The sequence below is a fragment of the Chrysochloris asiatica genome, unplaced genomic scaffold (genome assembly GCF_000296735.1).
Source record: "Chrysochloris asiatica unplaced genomic scaffold, ChrAsi1.0 scaffold00254, whole genome shotgun sequence".
In the NCBI taxonomy this organism is placed as follows: domain Eukaryota; kingdom Metazoa; phylum Chordata; class Mammalia; order Afrosoricida; family Chrysochloridae; genus Chrysochloris; species Chrysochloris asiatica.
Genome location: NW_006408772.1, coordinates 457,986 through 481,712, shown reverse-complemented (window position 1 = coordinate 481,712; position 23,727 = coordinate 457,986). Strand labels below are relative to the sequence as shown.

At 36.9% G+C, this 23,727-nt stretch overlaps 1 protein-coding gene across 1 annotated transcript in view; it reads left to right on the top strand.

Annotated features, from left to right (window-relative positions):
- The window catches only part of TMPRSS11F (transmembrane protease, serine 11F), a 122,148-nt gene extending 107,000 nt beyond the window's left edge, over positions 1–15,148 (top strand). Inside the window, exons 7-10 of the mRNA XM_006873784.1 lie at positions 1,259–1,460; positions 10,102–10,361; positions 12,229–12,371; positions 14,987–15,148. Coding sequence (XP_006873846.1) covers positions 1,259–1,460; positions 10,102–10,361; positions 12,229–12,371; positions 14,987–15,148 — 767 coding nt within the window. The remainder of the gene's footprint in view (positions 1–1,258; positions 1,461–10,101; positions 10,362–12,228; positions 12,372–14,986) is intronic.
- The last annotated feature ends 8,579 nt before the right edge of the window (positions 15,149–23,727 follow it).

Below are 23,727 nucleotides of genomic sequence, written 5' to 3'. Positions count from 1 at the left end.
TATATATATGTATAATTAAAAGGTATGTTAATAAATTATACTAATTCTCTTTCAAATCCAGTTAAGGTTGGTTTGTAATCTAATCAGGCAAGGGTTTGAAAACACAGAATACAATTTTTTGTTGTTATTAACTAGTGTTTCAAATTTTGTTGTTGTTGTTAAGTGTCGTTGAGTCAGTTTCGACTCTGTAGTCCAGTGCATTAACCCACAGTGCCACAAGACCAAAAATGGCCATTATTATTTAAGATCATTAAAGTGCAGGACTTTGCAATACAATGTATAGAGTATCCATAGTCATGTCAAGGGTGAATCATGGCTTATATTCAGTATGTGTCTCTAGCAGTAAAACCATAGGCTTTGGTTTCAGATCCACTAAATTTTATATTTCACTCTGCCATGCAACAGTGGGTAATCTCCAAGAATTTATGTTCCCTATATAAGGGGTCCTAGGAGCTCTGGTAGTGTAGTGGTTACGAATCGGGCTGCGAACCTTAAGGTCAGCGGTAAGAAACTACCAGCCGCTCCGCGGGAGAAAGATGAGGCTTTCTACTTCCGTAAAGATTTCTACCCTCGGAAACCCTGTACAGGGTTGCTATGGGTTGGAACCGACTCGACGACACTTAACAAACAAACAAAACAAATATAAGGGGTCCTATTGTGGTGCTGTAGGATAATCAATGAACTGCTAACCACAAGGTCAGTGGTTCAAACCTACTAGTCAGTCCTCAGAAATCCTAGACAGAGTTGTTATGAGTCAGAACCTATGCAATGGCACGTAACAACAACAATATCCAAAGTCTAGTTTACTTATCTGAAAAATGTATTGCTTGGGAAAAATAAAATGAAACAAAACATTTATCAGAGGATCTATACATTTGTAATGCCTACTAAATTATCAATCCATATATGCTTTAAAGAGAAAGATATGTCAATATCTGGACTTTTTTATTGTTGTTTGTCATCAAGTCAACTCATAGTGACCCTGTGTAGGGTTTCTGACCCTTAGTTTAGCAGTCCAAAGTTTATCTGACATTGCCATACCATGGAACGGATGTGTTTAAATGTTATTAACTATTCCTTTTGAACCTGAATAGTATCTGTGGGACTTCTATTAAATATCCTCAGAAGCTGAGTTTTGGAAATGGGTTGAACAGTAACAGCAGCAATAGTTTACCTAAGCATCTCCACCCAAGCAAATTAGGATGTGTTTTCTGTTCTCCTTTTCATAAAAACAAGCTAACATGTATTTCTGTGGCAGGCTGTGGGATAAGGATGACATCTTCAAACATGCCAATACCTCCATCCTCTTCTACTGAAAGGATTGTCAATGGACGAGAAACAGCTATAGATGGGGAGTGGCCATGGCAGGCCAGCCTCCAACTCGTAGGGTCAGGCCATCAATGTGGAGCCAGTCTCATCAGTAACACGTGGCTCCTCACAGCAGCTCACTGCTTCCGGAAGTAAGTTCACCCTGCTTTATCCCTTGGATATCTTATGCTTGTACTCTGCCTCTGATCATATCTTCCTCTCTCCCTTCTCAATAGCTATGATGTTGCTTTGTATATCTCTTATGTTTATTACCATTATTTCTAGAATTACTATGATCCTAAAGTGCCATCTTTCCTATTACAGGTTGAATTATTTTAGTGAAAAGACAGACTATTATACCAATAACAAGTTAAAACTCTTCCCTAAACTCAAGTAGAAAATTTACTCACATATATTGTGTTTTTCTCCCCAACAGCTATTTTTGTTGTTGTTGTTAAGAGTCCTTGAGGCTGTTGTATCTCATAGTAAACTTATGTACAACAAAACTAAACATCATCTGGTCCTGTGCCATCCTTATCATTACTGCTACGCTTAACCCATTGTTGCTGCTACTGTATCAATGCATCTCATTGGAGGTCCCCCTCTTTTTAGCTATCCCTCCACTTTACCAAGCATGATGCTCTATGCCAGCTACTGTTCCCTCCTGGTAATATATCTGAACTATGAGAGTCAAAGTCTGCTCATATTGGTTTCTAAGGATCATTCTGTTTGCACTTCTTTCAACACATACTTGTTTGTTTTTCTGGAAATCCATGATAACTTTAATATTCTTCTCCAACACTTCTCCTTTTTCTATGGTCTTCCTTATTCACTGTCCAACTTTCACATGCATATAAGGTTATTGAAAATACTATGCCTTACGTAAGGCATAGTACTTCTATCTTCAAACTTATATCTATGCTCTTGAACACTTTAAAGAGCTCTTGTGCAGCAGATTTGCCTAATGCAATACGTCGTTTGATTTTTTTTTGACTGCTGCTTCCATGAGTGTTGACAATGGATTGAAGCAAAATGAAGTCTTTGATGATTTCAATCTTTCTCCATTTACCACGATGTTATTTATTGGTCCAGTAGTGATGATTGTTGTTTTCTTTACACTGAGGTATAGTACATATTGAAGGCTGTGGTTTTTAATTTTCATTACTAAGTATTTTAAGTCCTTTTCACTTTCAGCAAGCAAGTCTTCCTCCAATCCTGATGCCACAATCTTCTTCATATAATCCAGCTTCTCGAATTATTTGCTCAGCACATAGTTTGAATAAGTATGGTGAAAAAACACAACTCTGGTACAAAACGTTCCTGATTTTAAACCATTCGGTGTTCCCTTATTCTGTTTGAACAACTGTCTGTTGGTTTATGTACGGGTTCCTAATGAATACAATTAAGTGTTCTTGAATACTCATTTTCTTCAGTGTTGTCTATAGCTTGTCAGGATTCACAAGGTCTAAAGCTTTTGCATAATTGATAAAGTACAGGAAAACATCTTTCTGGTATACTCTGTTTTCAACCCAAATCCATTTAATATAAGCAATCATATCCCTCATTCCATTTGCTCATCTGAATTTGGCTGAAGCCTCTTGCAATGTTGCAATCATTTTTTTAAATTATCTTTAGCAAAATTTTACTTGCATGCGATGTTAATAATATTATCCCATGATTTCCACATTTAATTGAGCTACTTCTCTTTGGAATAGAGATAAATATGGATCGCTTCCAACCAGTTGGTCAAATTTCTTGGCATAGATGAGTCAGTGCCTCCAATGCTACATCAGTTTGTTGAAAGATTTCAATTCGTATTTCATAAATTCTTGGAGCCTTGCTCTTTGCCAATGCCTTCAATGCACATTGAAATATTTCCTTCAATATCATTGGCCCTTGATTACATGTTACCTTTTGAAATGGTTGAACATTGACCATTTGTTTTTGGACCAGTGACTCTATATTCCTTCCATCTTCTTTTGAAGATTTCTACATCATTCAATATTTTGCTCGTAGAATCCTCCAATATTGCATATCAAGGCTTGAATTGTTTCTTCTATTCCCTCAGCTTGAAAAATGCCGAATGCGTTCTTCCCTTTTGGTTTTCCAACTCCAGGTCTTTGCACATTTCATTATAATATATGACGGTCTTCTTGAGCTGTCCTTTGAAATTTTCTGTTCAGTTTTTTTACCTCCTCATGTCTTCCATTTGTTTTAGCATTTTTACACTGGATAGCAAGCTTCAGAGTATCTTCTGACATCCATTTTGTTCTTTTCTTTCTTCCATGTCTTCATAATGACCTTTTACTTTCTTCCTATAGGATGTTTTTGATGTCATCCCACAACTCTTCTGGTTTTCGGTCATTAGTGTCTAATGGAAAATATCTGTTCTAAATTCTGGTGGGACATGTTCAAGGTTATATCTTGGCTGTGCAGACTTTTAAAATTTTTTCTTAAGCAATTGATGGTCTGTTTCACAGAGTCTGCCTGTGGCCTTGTTTGGAGCTTATATATGAGCAATTAATAGTCTGATTCACAGTCTGCCAGTGGCCTTGTTTGGAGCTTTTCCACCATCCCTTTCCATACACAGACTTAGTCAATTTGATTTCTTTGATTTCCATCTGGTGAAGTCCATATGTATAATCATCTTTTATATTGTTTTAAAAGGTATTTGCAATGAAGAAGTCATTGTTCTTGCAAAATTCTATCATGTGATTTCCAGCATCATTTCTATTACCAAGGCCATATTTTCCAACTATTGATTCTTAATCTTTGTAGCCAACTTTTGCATTCAAATCACCAGTAATTATCACTACATCTTGATTGCATGTTTCATCAATTTCAGACTGAAGAAGCTGGTAGAATTCTTTAATTTCATCATCACTGGCTTTAGTGATTGATGCAAAAATGTTAATAATAGCAGCATTAAGTTATCTTCCTTGTGTTGTTGTTGTTGTTGTTAAGTGCCATCGAGTCGGGTCCGACCCATAGCGACCCTGTACGGGGTTTCCGAGGGTGTAAATCCTTACGGGAGTAGAAAGCCTCATCTTTCTCTATCTTCCTTGTAGGTGTATGGATATTATCCTATCACTGACAGCATTGTACTTCAAGATGTATCTTGAAATATTCTTTTTGATGATGAATGTGACACCATTTCTTTTCATTAGTCATTCCAGCATAGTCAACCACGTGCCTAGTATATATAAATGACCGTATCAATCCATTTCAGCTCACTAATGCCTAGAAAAAGAAGGATCAGATACAGTGAGTTTAGAAAATGCTTTCAAGAAATTTTTATATGAAAGGAAGCAGAGAGGTTGGACCATAGTTTATGTGTTCCATTTAATTTTTGACAACTTCCAACTTTCCTAGATTCATACTTCGTACAGTCTATATTTCATTTACTAAAGGATGTTGACAGCTGTTTCCCATAATTTTGAGTTGTGCCCCATCAGCAAATGAAGATCCTGAAAGCTTTACTCCATTCACATAATCATGGTTAACTCTACTTGAGGAGGCAGCTCTTCCCTAGTGGTAATCTAGATGCCTTCCAACTTGAGGGATTCATCTTCTGACACTGTATCTCACAATATTCTGGTGCTATTCATCATGTTCAGTATCCAGGATTCTGGTGCTATCTGACAGTGATTTACTGCTATTCACAACGTTTTCATAGCTAAACATTCAAAAGTAGTTTTCCGCTCCTTCTTCTGAGCCTCTTAGTCTGGAATCTCTGCTGAAATCTGTATACCATGGGTGACCCTACCAGCACTTAAACTACTGGTGGCATAGCTTCCAGCATCATAGTAACATGCAAGCAGTGATACAAATTGACACATAAGTGATGGTTCCCATTCTTCTTCTTCATTATTAAATAAATTAGAAGTAAATCAAAGGTATCTCAAAGCTCTCCCTTTTCATTACATTATTCAAGAATCTCTGTGGCCTCTGAGATTCAGACAAGTGTGTAGAAACTGGGAGAGGTTTGCTACTCTGTCTAACTGCATTCACAATATTAATGTTGAAAATTGGTCATATATAATTTAGCAGGATCTTTCTCTTTAGGCTTTGGAAATCATAGCTGTTAAAGCCAGCTGTGTCAATTCATTGAAATGAATGTGCTCAAGTACCATGTTGCCCCAGGAGATCAAGTGCACAAACTTCCTTTCATGGGATTTCCCCATCAGGGTATATACTAAGAGCTTTTGCCTTTTAAGTACACAAAAGACAAAAAAAAAAAAAAATCACACAGAACAAAGCCTGGCAACTGGAACTACTCACGCATCCTTCTTAAACAAAGCATATCCCTGGTGACTCTAAGAAGCTCTTTAAGGTCCTTCTAAGGGTAATTCTGGTATGGTGCTTTAGGATAAACACTGGACTGCTAACCACAAGGTCAGTGGTTCTAACTCACTAGCTGTTCCTCAGAAACCCTATACAGGATCTCTATGAGTTGGAACTGACTTAACAACTTAATAACAACAAGGATAATGCTCCAAATGATTCCAAAATTCCTGCATCTTTATGGAGTAAAGACAATGTATTTCAGGTCCATCACTTCTCGCTCTAGAGAAAGCGCTCATTTACGTATATTTTTTGTTAATTTTGTGTGTTATTGTGTAGATTCTAATTGAAATCAACCTATAGGACAAACTAGAACTGCCTCATAGGGTTGCTCAGGTTGTAAAGCTTACATGAACACATTACCAGGTCTTTTCTCCCTTGGAGCCAGTGGTGGGTTAGAACTGCTGACATTTCAGTTAGCAGCTGAGCACTTAACCACTGTACACAGGGCTTCCATTTATATTTACAGTACTCAAATAACTCACATTCTTAGACAGAAATTTGAATCCTACTCATTTGTTAATGCTTTCTGATTTTCAATGTTTACATAGTTGTCCTTTTGGTGAGACTATCCTCCACTTTGGTTATAACTTTCTCTGCTTATGTGGGTTAAAAATCAAACAAACAAAAAACCAGAATACCAATTTATTAACAATTAGTGAGGAATATGCTGGTGTGGCACCATAGGATACATATTGGATTGTTAACCACAAGGTTGGTGCTTCTTGGAAACCCTATTCAGGGTCACCATGAGTCAGAACTGACTTCAAGGCACTTAGCAAGTGATGGAAGGCATCACTTATAATAATGGAAATGTATGTTTCAGTAAGTCCAGAATAGCTTCCCTAGATAGATCCACATGAGAATTGCTCACTGAATCTAACAAAGTGGATTGCCTACCGAATCTAACAAAGTGGAAATCACTGACATCTTAAAAAAGAAATTTTGGTTATATGATGGAGAAGTGAATGGATTCAAGAGCAACTAGAAGGAGAAGGATCAGATACAGTGAGTTTAGAAAGCACTTTCAAGAAATTTTTATATGACCAGAAGCAGAGATATTGCACCATGGATAATTGAGGTTGTAAAGTCAAAGGATGGATTTAAAGAATAGGGAGACACAAGGTCAGTGGTTCAAGCTCACCAGCTGCTCCTCGGAAACCTTATACAGGGTTGCTGTGGGTTGGAACTGACTCGATAGTACTTAACAACAACAACAACAATGCTTATAATGGAGTTCTGGTATAGTACTATAAACCAGTATAAACACTGGACTGCTAATTGAAAATTTAGTGCTTCAAACCCATCAGCCACTCCTAAGAAACCCTATACAGGACTGCTATGAGTCAAAACCAACCCAATGCCACTTATCAACAACAACATGCTGATAATAATAATCCAAAAGAGAAAAGAAAAGTAATGATCTTGGAGCAAAACGATTCAATTTTGGGATGATACATTTTTTTTGCATCATTGCAAACTTTGTATCATCTGAAGAAATTCAAACTTTGTATCATCTTCCATGGTTGCGGAAGAAAAATTTAGGGTACTTTCAATAAAACATTGTAATCATCCAAATAGACGAATTAAAAAAACTAAGTGTATGGTTTTTCTGCAGGTAGAGTGGTTTTTATATCTTTGCTTTTAGTGTTAAAGAAATTTTATTATTTTATCTACAAATACATGTGTTAAATATAATAACATCATTCAGTTTGCAGGAAACAAAACAACAATCCATTTCTCTTTCTCACAATACTATGATTTAATTACTTCTACTTTAAGAATCATATAACAAAATCTATACTAAATTAAAGTTCAAATTAACTTTATTAAATTCTATTAAATTAATTTATTTAAAATTAATTCTATATTAAAGTAAAGTTTAAACAAATTCTAAATTAAAATGCTAACATAAACTTATAGTCTTCCCTTGTTAATAATTCTTCAGTTCAGACGAAACCCACAGTCCTTTTATAAGAAATTAAAAAGGCCTTTGGCACTGAAGGATAAGCACTGGACTGCTAACCAAAAGGTCGGTGGTTCAAACCCATCAGCCACCCCTCTAAAACCCTATACAGGGTCGCCTTAAGTTGGAACCCAATCAACAGCCTATAGTGTATTTTTTAACAATGTTTAAAACAAATCTTTTTATCTTTATGTCCATGAAAAATTACCTCATTCACTGTAATACTGTGGGTGGGGAAAAGTTTTTAACAATAAGTCAGGTGAACTTGGTCATCTCTCTCTGACACCAACTGGGTCTTTTACTCACTATTAGCTAAGCATTGGGCTTCTAAACAAGTTTCGTGGTTCAAAGCCATCAGCCACTCAGAGAGAGAAAGATGAGGCTCCTATAAAGATTTACAGTTTCAGAAACCCTGTATAGAGTCCCTATGAGTCAGAATTGACTCAACAGCAGTGAGTTTGGTTTCAAATTTGATAAGTCACTTAATTCCTGGGTCTTACCTGAGCCTTCCTCTCATTGGCAATACATGAAGGGTCAAGATATTTCTATTTGGTCTCCCCATTAAGAGTACAAACTCTTAAAGGACTGAAGTCATGTATGTCTTCATGCCTTCAGGATTCTAGTTTTCAAATGATTCAGCCTTAAGATTTCTGCTTCAAATAAAATCTCCTTTTAAAATGTAAATAAGTAATACAAAGGAGCACAGAGATTCCCCAGGCTCTTCCTGTTCATCCCTGGGGCAGTGAAGAGTGCTTAGAATACCTCAGATCTTTCAGGTTCATTATTCTTAAAAGTTTATGATTCATCAACACAGTAATCTTCCATAAAAGAGGAAATCCCCTTTTAAATTTATTCTGTGTAATTTCCTTCTTCATAATTTCCCACAATACAGAGAAAGTCAAAGTTCTTTACATTTCCAATCATTTTTAATGGAGATCATTAGAAAATAGAAAAAGTTGGAAAAGAAGAAAAAGATAATAGAACTAGATAGAGTTTGCTTGAAATGCAATTTTGTAAGAGACAGAAGCATCTGTGTGAAGGAAAAGTTAAGAGTCTGAGAAGAGGAACCAAGCAGGTCAGATGAAAGGACTGTGGAAATGCTAAGAGCAGGATAACATGTGCTGACAATGCAGTTCTTGGCTATTGGAGTGGGGTGGAGGCCTAGGATGGAGAAACAAAATTGTAATACACAGGAGGGCTTGTGAAGTAGACAAATTGCACATACAGTAAAATTAATAAACAAGAGCCAATAAGTAAGTCACAAAATAATAACGAACCAAGAATTTGATACAGAGGGAAAATGCCTTTTAGTATGTATATTACCCCAAATGAATAAATACTGAGTTTAAAATGTTTCACTGAGATTAAAGAAGATAAAGAACCTGAAGGGCTTATAACAAGCAAGAAATGAAAACATTGAAAATTGTGTAGCACCTACTACTGTCATTAATTCAAATCAAGTACTGAAATTTCATTTGATTGTCATACTGTCTTATTAATGTAAGAGTATAAAAACTATTTCAAAGGGCTTTCATATAGTCGCTTGTGTCATCAATGTTTTTGACCTTTTTTTCTTAAAAATCATCAATTGTAAATCCTCTCACAGTAAGGATTTTGCTGGAAAATACGCAGCATCGTTAGGTCCCCTGGACTCAGAGCAACCCTATGCACACTAGAATGAGCTGCTGCCGGGTCCTGCACCATGCTCACAATTGCTCTGTTTGAGCCTACTGTTGCTGCCACTGTGTCAATCCAGCTCATTGAGGATCTTCCTCTTTTTCACTGACCCTCTACTATATCAAGCATCGTCATTTCCCAGGAACTTGGTCCCTCCTAAGGTTGTTTTAAAGTGCCATGAGTTGGTTCTACTCATAAGGACCCTGTATAGGGTATCTGAGGAATGCCTGGTGAGTTTAAACAGTTGACCTTGTAGTTCAAAGTGACCTAATGGTTAAGTGCCACACCAGGAGCATGTCCAAAATACATGAGATGAAGTCTGGTCATCCTCACTTATAAGGAACATTCTACCTGTACTTCCTCTGAGAAAGTTTAGTTTATTGTGGTGGGAGTCCATGGAACTGTGAATATACTTTGTCAATTCAAATGCATCATTTTTTCCCCAGTCTTCTTATTAATCATCCAGTTTTCACACACAAATGAGGCATATGAAAATATTATTGCTGGGGTCAAAGTGACATCTTTGCTCTTTAATACTTTAAAGAAGTCTTTTTGCAGCAGATTTATCAAATACCGTGTATCAATTGATTTCTTGACTGCTGTTTCCATGAGTATTCTTTATGAATCCAAGTGAAATGAAATATTTAACAATTTTGATCTTTTATCCATTTATCATAATGTTGTTTATTTGCCCAGTTGTGAGGATTGTTACCTTCTTTATCCACATTAGTTGGAAAAACATACCATTTCAGTTTTATAGATGAAGTTAAACATCATAAATCATACTTCTGATTTTTTTCTGCCAGAAATAAAGACCCAAATCAATGGATTGTTACTTTTGGTATAACTATAACACCACCTGAAGTAAAACGAAATGTGAGAAAAATTATCGTTCATGAAAATTATCACAGAGACACAAATGAAAATGATATTGCCTTGGCTCAGCTTGCTACTGGAGTTGAGTTTTCAAATATAGTCCAGAGAGTTTGCCTCCCAGATTCATCTATAAAGTTGCCACCTAAAACAAGTGTATTTGTCACGGGATTTGGATCCATTGTAGATGATGGTAAGTAATTTCAATCTGATTTCTTAACACAAATTTGTCCTGAGATTTAACAAGCGGTCTTAGACTTCATAAAAATAATGTTTGTTTCTATGTGTATGGCACAGAGCAGAACAGGGGCTATGAATTAAAAGATTAAAGCAACTGGGCTCCTAATTTGTTGCTATGTGTTGTCAAGTCTGTTCCAACTCAGTGTGAGCCTGTATAGGCTTTCCAAGGAATAGCAGATAGGTCTGAATCATCAGCACTGAGGTAAGCAATCCAGTGCTTATCCTATAGTGCCACACCAGGACTCCAAGTTAGCTCACAAATAATTGGAGCAGTAGTGAGAAATGAAAGAGACTGAAATAGAAGAAAATAACAGATTGTATTAGGCACTATTGTTGTTAAGAGCCATCGAGTTGGTCTTGTATAGGGTTTCTGAGGAGTGACTGGTGAGTTTGAACCACCAACCTTGTGGTACAAACCGACCTTGTGGTCCAGTGCTTATCCTACAGCACCACACCGGGTGCTATAAGAAGGAACAAACAGCTATGGGAATTGTTGTTAAGTGCCATCGAGCCAGTTCTGACTCATGGAGATCCTGTATAGGGTTTCTGAGAAGCAACTGGTGCGTTTGAACTGCTGACTTTGTGGTTTGCAGTCCAGTGCTGATCTTACAGTACCAAACCAAGAGTCCAATACAAGGGAGTAAATAAAATAGTAAACTCTTAGACGTGAATAGTATTGCTTGGTTGTTGGTGGTGGTGTGTCGCCAAGTCAGTTCTGACTCATAGCGACCCTGTCTGTGTGGGGTTTCTGAGACTGTAAATCCATACGGGAGCAGAAAACCTCATCTTTTCCCCACTGAGTGACTGCTGCATTCAAATGGCTGACCTTGCAATTAACAGTCCAGCTCATAATTCACTGTGTTACGGCATATATTTTAAGCCACTCTCTTAATGACACTATTTAGTTTGCTTACATTCTTTCCAATTTTAATGATTTATGATGATCATAAAAGTGAAAAGCCTTTGGGACTACTTTGAGAATTTTCATTTTGGTTAGTTAATAAAATATTATCTTCCACTGTCCCACCTCCTAAGGGCATTAAAACCTATCAATTCTAAGAATTTTATAAATTAAAATGTTGGACTTAAGATGTCTAGGCATTAGTTCACTCAGTTCTAAAAAGAACTGAGAAATGTTATGTTTGAATGCTTAATATGAGAAATTAAGAAATGTGTTTAAGGTTCAAACAATGGTAGAAATTAGGAGACAAATGCTAATATGCCTTAATTTAGCTTTTTTTTTTTTTTTTTTTACAGAACTGTCTTGCATGAAAAAATCCCCAAATGCGACATGCATTCCAATTTAACTTTCTTCTTATCTCTATTTCACTAAGCATAAACAAGGACCCTGAATCTACTTCCTTTTCATTTCCTCCTGTCCTTGCTCCTGCTGTATGTTGGAATCAGATTGCTGGCATGTAATTGACTTCCACTCTGTTTCCAATGCTGCAAAGTACTCCTGAATGTGTAAGGCAAACAGATTGCATGGGCTTGTGTCCTGATTTCTGCTTGAATACCCTATTGAGAAATCAATAAACCATCCTAGGTTTCAGTTTCCTTATATGGAAAGTGTGCTTGTTGAGCAAGACTAAAGGGAAGATTTCTTTGAGAATCTAATGAAACTATGACTCCTCATGAAAAAAACAAATGTATATATATACGTTTGTTGATACAGTGAATGAAAATTTGATGATAACTCAATTAATGCTAATAAAATAATCTTACGTTTTTGCTCCTAGGAATGTATGTGGTAGATACAGTTAAATTTGAAGAACACCTATTTTGTGCTTTTTGTTTTGTTTTGTTTTGTTGTTTTTTAGGACCTACACAAAATAAACTTCGACAAGCCAGAGTAGAAACCATAAGCACTGATGTATGCAATAGAAAGGATGTGTACGATGGAATGATAACTCCAGGAATGTTGTGTGCAGGGTTCATGGATGGAAAAGTAGATGCTTGTAAGGTAAGTCCCAAGTGAAGGTTAACACACTTAAAGGAAAGTTTTGTGTCAGTTACCATAGCTACTTCTAAGTTTAGCATATATTTTACCTGAGAGAAAAAATATGGCATTTATTTCACCAGGGGCTATTATTTAGTAATCATAAGAACAAAAACTGTTGTATTGAGTGCACCAAGCTAAAAGTTAAGTACTTTTTTTTATAAATTATTTAGTCTAATGATATACAAACACACTATAATTATCTCTATTTCACAAATCAGAAAACAACAGAAATTATAAATTATGAATTTTCAAACACTTTTGCTAATGCCCCAAATCACTATTCTTGTTAGTATTTTTGTCTGGCAAAATTCCAAACCTGAAAAACTCAAGATGAGGCATTCTGCTCCTATAAAGATTTACAGCCTTGGAAACCCTGTACAGGGTCGCTATGAGTCAGAACCGACTCCACGGCACACAGCCACCACCACCACCCTCAGAGAACACATTGCCTCCACTATAAAGTCCAGACAACAAAGCTGGACTTTACAGCGAACTTTGTAGCTTGTTGTTTACCTGTTTTGTTTTGATTCCCCAAATCTACCATCCTCTGAATTTCCCCACATTTCCAATTTTCCTTGTGATTTCCTCCTACAACTTATTCTCTGCTGATGATTTTTTATTCCAAAATTTCAGAGAAAAATAGAAGGCATAAGATGGGATTTACTCATCTTTCCAGTTCAAAGCATGCAGCTCTGCTTTCATCTGGACCCATTTCATCACCCTTCTGCTTAGCCACAGAAGAGAAGCTGACCCTTTTCTTTAAGATTAATCCCACTTCCTGTATCTAGTCTTTTGGGAAACAATAATTTCCTCGCTCTAAATATTTCTCTTGCAACTGGATCATTCCTATTCAAATCTCTCTATTAAGGTAAAACTCTAGCTTTTTCTTGACTGAGGATGCATCCAGTTACCACTTCTCTCCCCTGGACAACTACATTAACTATCTAGCAAGTGTCTCATTTCTTCATATTCACTCGATGGCCCTTCTTTGTACATTAGTTAAGACAAAATCCAGAATGATTTCTAACAACATAGTAATCCGATCATATCAACACATCTGTGGCTTACCTTTGGTCCTATATTAAGATAAGAAACAAAAATCTCTAAACATGGACTAGTTTCTCTTTGTCTCTCCAGCTTTATCACACTTCACATGCTCCATTGCATTCTTTTCTCCTTGTCTTTCAGCTGGTTTTCAAGTCCTCCACGTGTCAGATTCTTTCCTGTCAGAGCTGTTCCCTCTGCCTAGATCATATTTCATCCTCAACTGGTTTTACCTGGTTAACATCCCTTTCTTCAGATACCAGTTCAACTGTGCTTACTCCAAAGAGACCCCTGACCTCTCTGACAACTCAAATTCTTATGCTGTATGTTTTCATAGTCCTTATCACAGTTATGGTATGCCAGGGTAGTGCAAACAATTAAGCACTGAGCTGCTAACTGAAGGGTTCGCCATTCCAGTTCACTAAGAAATGCTTCAGAAAAAAATTCTGGAGATCTACTTATGAAAAATCAATCACTGAAAATTCTATCAGGCACAGTCTACTCTGATATGCAGGGGGTCCCCATAAGACAGGGTAGACTCCACAGAAGCTGGTTTTCTTTCTTTAAAATCAATTTATAATTTTGCATTTATTTGTAGCCTTATTTAATATTTGTTTATACTAAACTACAAGCTTTATGAGCATGTTGTTGTTGTTGTTATGTGCCGTGGAGTCAGTTCTGACTCATAGCGACCCTGTACAGGGTTTCCAAGGCTGTAAATCTTAACGGGAGCAGAAAGCCTCATCTTTCTCCCGCGGAACAGCTGGTAGTTTCGAACTGCTGACCTTGCAGTTCACAGTTCAATTCGTAGACACTTAATTTTTGTTCAGTATTCATCAAAATGTATTGTAGGAATTAAATAAATAGTTGATAAAAGAAAGACTAAATAAGTGAAATGGAAGAAGTGCAGCAATAAGTATCTCAGTCAAGGTGCCATAGTCAGTGATTAAGAGAACTGGGACGAGAGCTCAGTCAGTTCAACTATAGAGGCCATATCTTTAACTTCTCCACATATATGTATTTACTGAAACATTTTCATTCCAAAAAATTTAATGCAACTTACATAAAATTCAGCATGAAAATATAAATTAGATATAAGTGGAAAAAAGAAGAAAAGGAAACCAAGAACAGGTACATAAAGTACAAGCTAATATTAACAATTCAGAAGAGATCATGAACTCTTGAACCTATGCCTATATATACTAATCACCTACTTAACATTTGATATATGACATGCTTAGTAAATCATGAATAAAACCTTTAATCAAACTATGAAACAATTCAAGGATTCTAAACCAGAAATTCTGTAATTATTTCATATGAATAGATGTTAGCCTTATTAAAAAAACAAAGCACTTTACTTAAAGTTTAGCACAAAATTTTAACTTAATTGAGAAAAACATTATAGTCCATCTCTTCTGATTTTATGTCCTACTTATCAATTTATTTTATTTCTCTGGAAAAGAAATTATTATAATGTTATTGAATTAAATCAGAGTTAACATTTCAAATATGTATTTGTTATTCTGCAGGGTGATTCTGGTGGTCCTCTGGTTTATCCTGATAATCGTGACATCTGGTACCTTGTTGGTATAGTAAGTTGGGGACAATCATGCGCTCTCCCAAATAAACCTGGAGTCTACACAAGAGTGACTAAGTATCGAGACTGGATTGCCTCAAAAACTGGATTCTAGTATGAATCATCCTATGAATTACACCATGGCACACAGTGCTGAAAATCCTCCATGCTGTGTATTTTTCATGTTCATGATGTTCGGGTCAGTGTTTTACTAGAGATCAAGAAGTTCTTTAAGACTCAGAACAATCTATTATCATGAGATTATGGCTTATGTGTACATACGACCCAGCTATCTCTCTACCATGAAGGAAGAAAACTCAACAAATGACAGATAGCACTGGCCCTAACTCATGAGAAAAAATACGTTTCTGATACTTCAAGATGAATACTTATGAATGTTTTTCTTCCAGTGGAAGAGGGGAAACATCATTTTCCACATATAAAGAGTTACCAGTGTTGCCAAAATCTTACCTCATCTAGTATCTGTAGCACCTGGGATCCTTCTAATTTAAAACCATATAGAAGTCTTCACTGGCTCTTCAAAATTCTAAGACTGACATTCTACTGGACATTCCATAGCTAGAATGGAGAAGTGTGGGATTTGTACTGTAACTTGAACTCTAACCTAAACTTATAGCTCATAAGGCAGTACATTGTCATTAAGTCACAAGAGATACCATTAAAATTTTTTTTAATATATCTGAACTTGCTTTTAACATTGTTCTATACACAAGCACTAGCTTCAGAAAGTATATTGTGTTGCTAAGAAGTATTTCTGATTTATTCTTTAACAGCAACTTGCTGCTCAAGAGCATATATTAATTGTAGTTCAAGTCAGAAAAGAAGGAAAGACTTTTGGTAGCAATTTTCATGTATACAATGAGAATAAAAGAATAGATGGGACCAACGTTAGTAAAGAGTTGTTTTCAAATGAATATTAACAGGTCAAAGACTCTACTTTTGTAAATTTTTGGTCGAATGATCTATCCAATTTTATTTAAACTTATCTATATTAGTGGTGTTGTGATTACAAGTCAGGCTACTAACCTCAAGTTCAGTAGTTCGAAATTACCAGTCATTCCACCAAAGAAAGGTGAGGCTTTCTGCTCTCTTAAAGATTTATAGTTTCGGAGTCCCTATGAGTTGGAACCGACTCCACAATACACCACCACCACCATATTAGTGATGTAGTGCTAAGGGTTAATGTGATGGACTGCGAAGTTAGTTTGAACCACAAGGTTGGTGGTTCAAACTCACCAGTTGCTCCTCAGAAACTCTATACAGAGTTGCTATGAGTCAGAACCAACTTGACAGCATTAAACAACAACATTTTAGTGATGGTTTGTAGGTCAGATATCCTACAGGATGTCAGGTTTGGAGAATTGTCTTATATAAAGCACTTAGGACAGTGCTTAGCATATGTAAACATTAACATATTCGGAAAGGAATGTCTTAGTAAGCTTTGTTTTTAATGATAAAGGAACACTCATTTGGTCAAATAAGTGAATGATTTTAAAACACAAATACAGACTAAAATCTAATGAATGGTGGGAATAGTGGTAAAAATTAAGAACTGCTTCAACTTGAAACTTAACTCTGCCTCTAACAACTAACAAATCACGTCACTAGCTTGTACAAGTTACTTAACCTCTTTCATATGTAATAAGATATTAGTTCTTTCATCTCTGCAGTGGAGATAAAAATGGTATCTACCTCTTTTGGTGATAAATCTTTATGGAAAGAGAAAGGCTTCTTTCTCCCATGGAGCAACTGGTAGATTCAAACTTCTGACCCTGCCGTTAGCAGCCCAGTTTCTAATCCACTATGCTACCATTATGATCTAAGATGGCAGATCAGGTAGACGTGCAGTGAGGAGCTCAGCTCCGTCACCAACAACACAGAATACCAGACCAAGCAGGCTCAGGGGATGGTGCTAGAACTCTGAACAACATATAAAGGAATATTTAGAAGATTGGAAGGCTTACAGCTAGGGAAATTTGTAGCAGAATCAAGAAATCTATTGCTTTTGAATTCAAGACGGTCAGCTGCTCCTGGAGCCACCATCTTGGGAGACCAAGTGCGGGAAGGATCAGAACAGCCATGAATGCCTGATAGACCGTGGAGATAAAGGTGTGGACATTCTTTTTTTGGTATCTGTTCATTGGTCTCTCACTGTCTGCACACCTCCATTCTGGTGACTAGAGTGGTGCCTGAGTGAATGGACACCCCACCCCCCTCCCCTGGTGCACATGTGCACAGATCTCCTCGAAATTTAAAATGACAGTTTCCACTTAAAACCAAATGGCCACCACTCATCTGTCAGTTTGTAGTACTGTGGTGGCTTCTCAGTTGCTGTGATTCTGAAAGCTATGCCACCTGTATTTTAAATACCAGCAGGATCACCCGTGATGGACAGGTTTCAGATGAGCTTCCAGACAAAGACAGACTAGGAAGAAGGAGTGATGAACTACTTCCGAATATTTAGTAACTGAAAACCTTATGAATAGCAGAGAAACACTGTCAGATATAGTGCCGGAAAATGAGCCCCTCAGGTTGAAAGGCACTCTAAATACGACTGGGGAAGAGCTGCCTCCTTAAAGTAGAGTTGACCATGGTAACGCGAATGGAGTAAAGCTCGTGGGAGAAAAGCCTGCGGGACCTACATTTGCTGATGGAGCACAACTCAAAATGAAGAGAAACAGCTGTAAACATCCATTGAAAATTGGAATGTGGAATGTACGAAGTATGAATCTGGGAACATTGGAAGTTGTCAAAAATGAAATTGAACGCATAAACATCAATATCTTAGGCATTAGTGAACTGAAATGGATTGGTATTGGCTATTTTGAAACTGACAACCACATGGTTTACTATGCTGGGAATGACAAATTGAAGAACAATGGTGTTGCATTCATTGTCAAAAAGAACATATCCAGATCAGTCATGAGGTATATCATGTTTGGTAAGGTGGAGGGTCAGAGAAAAAGAAGAAGACCCCCAACGAGATGGATTGGGCAAGTGGCAGGATTGATGGAGTCAAGCATGGCAACAGTAGTGAGGTTGGCCCAGGATCAGGCAGAATTTCATTCTACTGTGCATAAGGTCACTACGGTTTGGTACCGACTTGATGGTACCTAACAACAACATCAACCTCTTATGGTTGCTATGAGGATTAATTGTATTAATATAAGTAAAGCACTTAGAACAGTGTCTGCAGAGACTCTCGATGTGTATCATTGCGAGTTACCATTGAGTTGATTTGGCCTCCTGGTAACCCTATCTGTGCAGATTAGAATGGCTCAGTATTCAATTGAATATACTTATTACTTTGTAATATATTTACTGACAGAAATGAGATGTATGAGAGACATTCCTTCATGTAATCATTGAAGCAAAAAATAAATTTGTTATAATTGATTGAAATTAATATTAGAGCCCTAGCTATTAGTCAAGAGAAATTTAAGAGATTATCAAAATCAGTCTCCTGTTTTGACTGACATGAAAGTAAGGCTAAAGTTTTCCCAATATTATAGACAAGGTTATAAAAAATATGTCAGGCTCCTTCCAATCAGACCTGTTTTCTCTGCCTAGACCATAATTCATCTTTGCAAGCCATTTTCCTGGTTAACTCATTTCCCTCATCATTGTTTCCCCAATGCTCATTAAAATGCATTGTTCAAATTCCAAAAAGTAGATTATTGTAGATGGTATCAGTACAAAGTGTTGATGTTCATGCACTGAGTGTCATGAAGTTTTGTTTTTTTCTACAGTGTTAGCATTTTATTTATCAATAATATTGCTTTGTGTGTTTTGAAAAATATATTTGTGTTAAAAATATAGCGAATGCTGTATTACTATTCACATATTTTCATTAAAAAACTCTATAATTTGTATGAATCATTTTAAGAGACAGGTCAAATGCATTAAACTGACAGTAAATAATACAGTACATATTCCCTATGGAATCCAAATGGAATTTCGGGAGCTGTGAGGCCTGAAGTGTTAGTTTATAATGCTAGAACAAGATTGGACCAAAATTTTTGCCAGTATTTAACCATCTCTCCATGAAAATCTCCTGATTCAAGAAATATTAAAAACAATGGTTGTTGTCACTAGCAATCTATCCTTTCCAACTGAATAAACCTATTGCTTTTTCATATATTTATTCACAGAGAAGGAGTGTGTATAAGACATTCCTTTATGTAATCATGGAAATGAAAAATAAACTTGTTACAGTTGATAGAAATTAATGCTAGAACCATGACTGTTAGAGTTTGGAGGGACATAAGAAATCATCTATCTTAGTATATTTTTTCTGACAGACGTGAAATCAAGATCAGTAGTTTTCCTAAGATGACACAGAGGACTATGGCCAGTGCCTCAACAGAATTAATGAGCTCTTACACCTTACCTCATCTAGTTTTCTATTACTCTGGTCTCAATTATGCAGGTTCAGCAGCCAGGGGCATTGTGATTCTGAAAGTCACTGGAATTAATTGTTGCCAAACCAATGCTTTTCTTTGCCACCACCCCCCTCCCCCCACCAAATGTGACAAGTTAAAAATCACATAGTATTTGAAAAAATGTATTATTGGAACAAACCAATTTTATAATGAAGACAAAAGTACCATTTGAAATTATACTCAACTATACCAAAGTCTGGAGTCCTGGTGTGGTGCTGTGGGTTAATGCGCCAGACTGCAAAGCCATTTGAACTGCATGGTTAGCAGTTCAAGCTCACCAGCTAGCTACTCCTTGGAAACCCTATACAGGGTTTGGAATTGACTCGATGACACTTCACAACAACAGCATACCAAAGTCCTGGTGTGGCACTATAGTATCAGCACTGGACTGTGAACCACAAGGTTGGCAGTTCCAACCCACCAGCTGCTCCTTGGAAACCCTATTCAGAGTCACTATGAGTCAGAACTGATGCAAAGGCACGTACCAATAATAACAATATACCTAAACCATGGTATGGCACTATAAGATCAGCACTGGACTGCAAACCACAAGGTTGGCAGTTCAGACCCACCAGCTGCTCCTCGGAAACCCTATACAGGGTTGCTGAATTGGAACAGACTCAATGACACTATTATATTGTTATACCTAAGTCCTGATGTGGTGCTATAGGATAAGCACTGAACTACTAACTGAAAGATCAGCAGTTGAAACCAACCAGCCACTCCTCAGAAATCCTATACAAGGTCATTATAACTCAGAACCAAATTGACAGCACAAAACAACAGTCACAATACTTAAGGAAGAGAGTCCTTGTTTGGCACTGTAGGATAAGCACTGAACTTCGAATCATAAAGTCAAACCCATCAACTGCTGACTGTTAACCCTGTACAGGATCATTATGAGTCCAACCAACTCAACACTTAACAACACACTTAAGGAAAATTGATGCATTTGAATTATGATGTTGGAGAAAATTCCTGAAAGTAGCAAGGACTGTCAGAGGAACAAACAAATCTATCTTGGAGGAAGTACTGTTAGAATGCTTCTTAGAAGCAAAGATGGTGAGACTTCTCTATAATTCTTTGAACGTGTTCTCAGGAGGAATCAGTCCCTGGAGAATAACATTATGCTAAATGAAGGAGCTCTGGTAGCGTAGTGGTTACGAATCGGGCTGTGAACCTTAAGGTCAGCGGTTCGAAACTACCAGCTGCTCCGCGGGAGAAAGATGAGGCTTTCTACTCCCGTAAAGATTTACACCCTCGGAAACCCTATACAGGGTCGCTATGGGTCGGAACCGACTCGATGGCACATAACAACAACAACAAATGAAAGAAAGGAGGACCTCTAGTGAGGTGGATTGACACGTTGGCAGCAGCAGTGGGTTCAAACATAACACAAGTTGTGAGGATGACACAGAGCCAGACAGCGTTTCTGTCTATTGTTCGTAAGGTCACCAAGAGTTGGAACTGACACAGTGGCACATAACAACAATGACACCATCCCTAAGGAAATGATGATTTTGATGTAGGTGTAACTGATAAGCAAGTTAAAGTGACAGGTCAGAATACATTAGGAGTTTAAATGTTCATAACTTTTTCTATCCTTTTCTCATCAACCACACTAACTTTGTAATTATAAAGTCACGCACGTTACGTTTTGACATAGCACAGATTTTAAATTTTACATCACCAAAATAAGAAACAGCAAAATATTTCAAAGTCTATTAAAATATCAAATGCTCATTGTCTTATAAACAAACAAAATTATGGCTGTTTTGTAAATGTTTACAATAAATATCCTTTTACATGTCTCAACATTTTTCTTGCTTAAAGCTTTAACTCTGACTAATAAGAAATGTGGAAAATGCAATCATGTCACATGACTCAAAAGAAACAGAAGGTTGCTTCCAGCTATCTCCAGTCTGTCAAATGGCCCATTAACCAAGGCTTCAAACTGTGTCTTCTGATGAACCAAAATCAGGATGGACCTAAATTTGAAAAATTATGGGGCAATGCCCTGCTAGAAATGTAATCTTCCTCTTGAAAACAAAGGCAATGTGCATGTGGCATAGAAGCCAAATCTCTTGACTAGTAGAGTCAGAAACAACAATGGATTCCTGTTCACAGATGGTAGCTGACTGTGAAACTTTGAAGGCACATCGTTCTCCACAGTCCTAGCAGTAATCCAGTCTCCTTTATCAGATCCCTCAAAAACCTCACTGCATCTCTTCCATGTTTTCCTGTCAGGGCTTTGACTCATGATTTTTCCCATTTTGCGTATCATTTCAGGCATCCATATTTTGCAAATTCAAGGTTATCCCAATTTTGCTTTGTCAGTCATGACCACACTGGTTTGAACCAGGTCAAAGCACTATCATTAACTAATCTACTTCATGGTCCCGTTGTGAGAGTTTCCTGTTGAGTAACTGCAAAACATGTGACACCAACCTTCCTTCCCAATGCACACTCTACTCAAATGGGTTCAATAATTCATTGTAATGGTCACACATAGCTCAGACACAGTACTCAGAGTTATGAAGTTTAGGGAAATTGACAGGTTACATTTCAGAATCAGAAATACTCAGGGCACAGTTCTTCCAAGTAGACCTTTCTCTGCCCAGGCAATATTATAAAAGTGATAAGTGCCCAAAGGACACTCCCTTTCACCATACACAAAAGTCTCCTGCCCAAAGGCACTCAGCTTGACTTGTTCAGTAGGCCAAGAAGTCTACCACTCTCTCTTGTTCTCTAGCTCTTGGTTCTGCGGCTCCTCTGCCACTCCACTAGTGGTACAGCTTTCAGTCTCTGGGTTGAGGAGGTTCAGGGCATAGAGATCACTGAATCCACTCCACTCCTGGCACTTCTTTGATGATAGTGAGATCTCTCTTGCTTCTGAGATGGTTTGTTTTAAACACATGTTGGAGTTCCAAGGTTTTACAATCATAATTGACTATGTAAACAGTCACAACTGAATCATATCATCCGATCAGAATCTTCTTCCACCTTTTCTTACCCAGACCCATCAGGGAAAATCATTGTTTGATGGAAGTACAAAAACCATGGGTAGTAAAGCCATGTGAAGTAATGAACTGCATTGCAATAATAAAGCACAAAAGTCAGAGAATACTTCAATCATGCTCAAAAAATTGAAAGTATATTACTATAAATTGATATCAATACATGTGATGCTATGCATGTAATGAATTTTGTATACAATTGTTAAGTGCCATAGAGTCACTTCTGACTCATGGAGACCCTGAAAAGTATTTTCCAAAGAGTGACTGGTAGATTTGAACCACCAACTTAATAGTTAGCAGTTCAGTGCTTATCCTACAGTGCTACATCAGTATAAACTTTAATTTATTGATTGATAACATTGCTTTGTGTATTTTATAATACTGTTGAAATTATACTTAACCTTTTCTTCATGTGAAACAATATCTAAAGCAACATCATGTGGTTAATACTAAATGACTGCAACATAATGCCACTCAAATCAAATTCATTGTTGTTAACTTGATGGCATTTAGAAAAAACACAATCCAAATTCATTTTATTTAGAGCATATTTTACTACAGAATATTGAAGAATCCTCTATATTCAATCTACTTGAAATATTTTTAATAATATTATTTAGCTGTGGCAAAGTAGGGTAAGTGCTGTACTACAAGATAGGTTTGAACCACAAGATCGGCAGTTCAAACTCACAAATTGCTCCTCGTAATCCCTATGCAGGGTCATTATGGTTGGAAATGACTTGATGGCACATAACAATAACAACAGAAAGCATCAAAAGCAGCAGAGTTAGCATTTAATAAATTATATTTTAGAGACTCTATCTAGTAATATTTTAGTCTGTATGCTGCATTGTTAAAGATTTTTGAACTTAAGTCACAAAGATATGCAATAATATGTTACCCCAAGAGTTAAAGATTTTCTAAACAGTTCTGTTTTTACATATTGTGTTTCACCGTCGGAAACTGTGTTCTGAAATTTTATTTTAAAACGTATTCTGGTAAATAAGGAGACCATTCTGTTAGATTTTCCTCTCATTCTACTTTCAAACCTAGATGTTGTTGTTATTAAGTGATGTTGAGTCAGTCCCAACTCATAATGACCCTGTAGAGTGTTTCTGAGGAGCAGCTGGTGGATTTGAACTGCTGACCTTGTGCTTCACAGTCCAGTGCTGCTCCTACAATGCCACTACAAGAATCCTCTACATAAAAGTTGT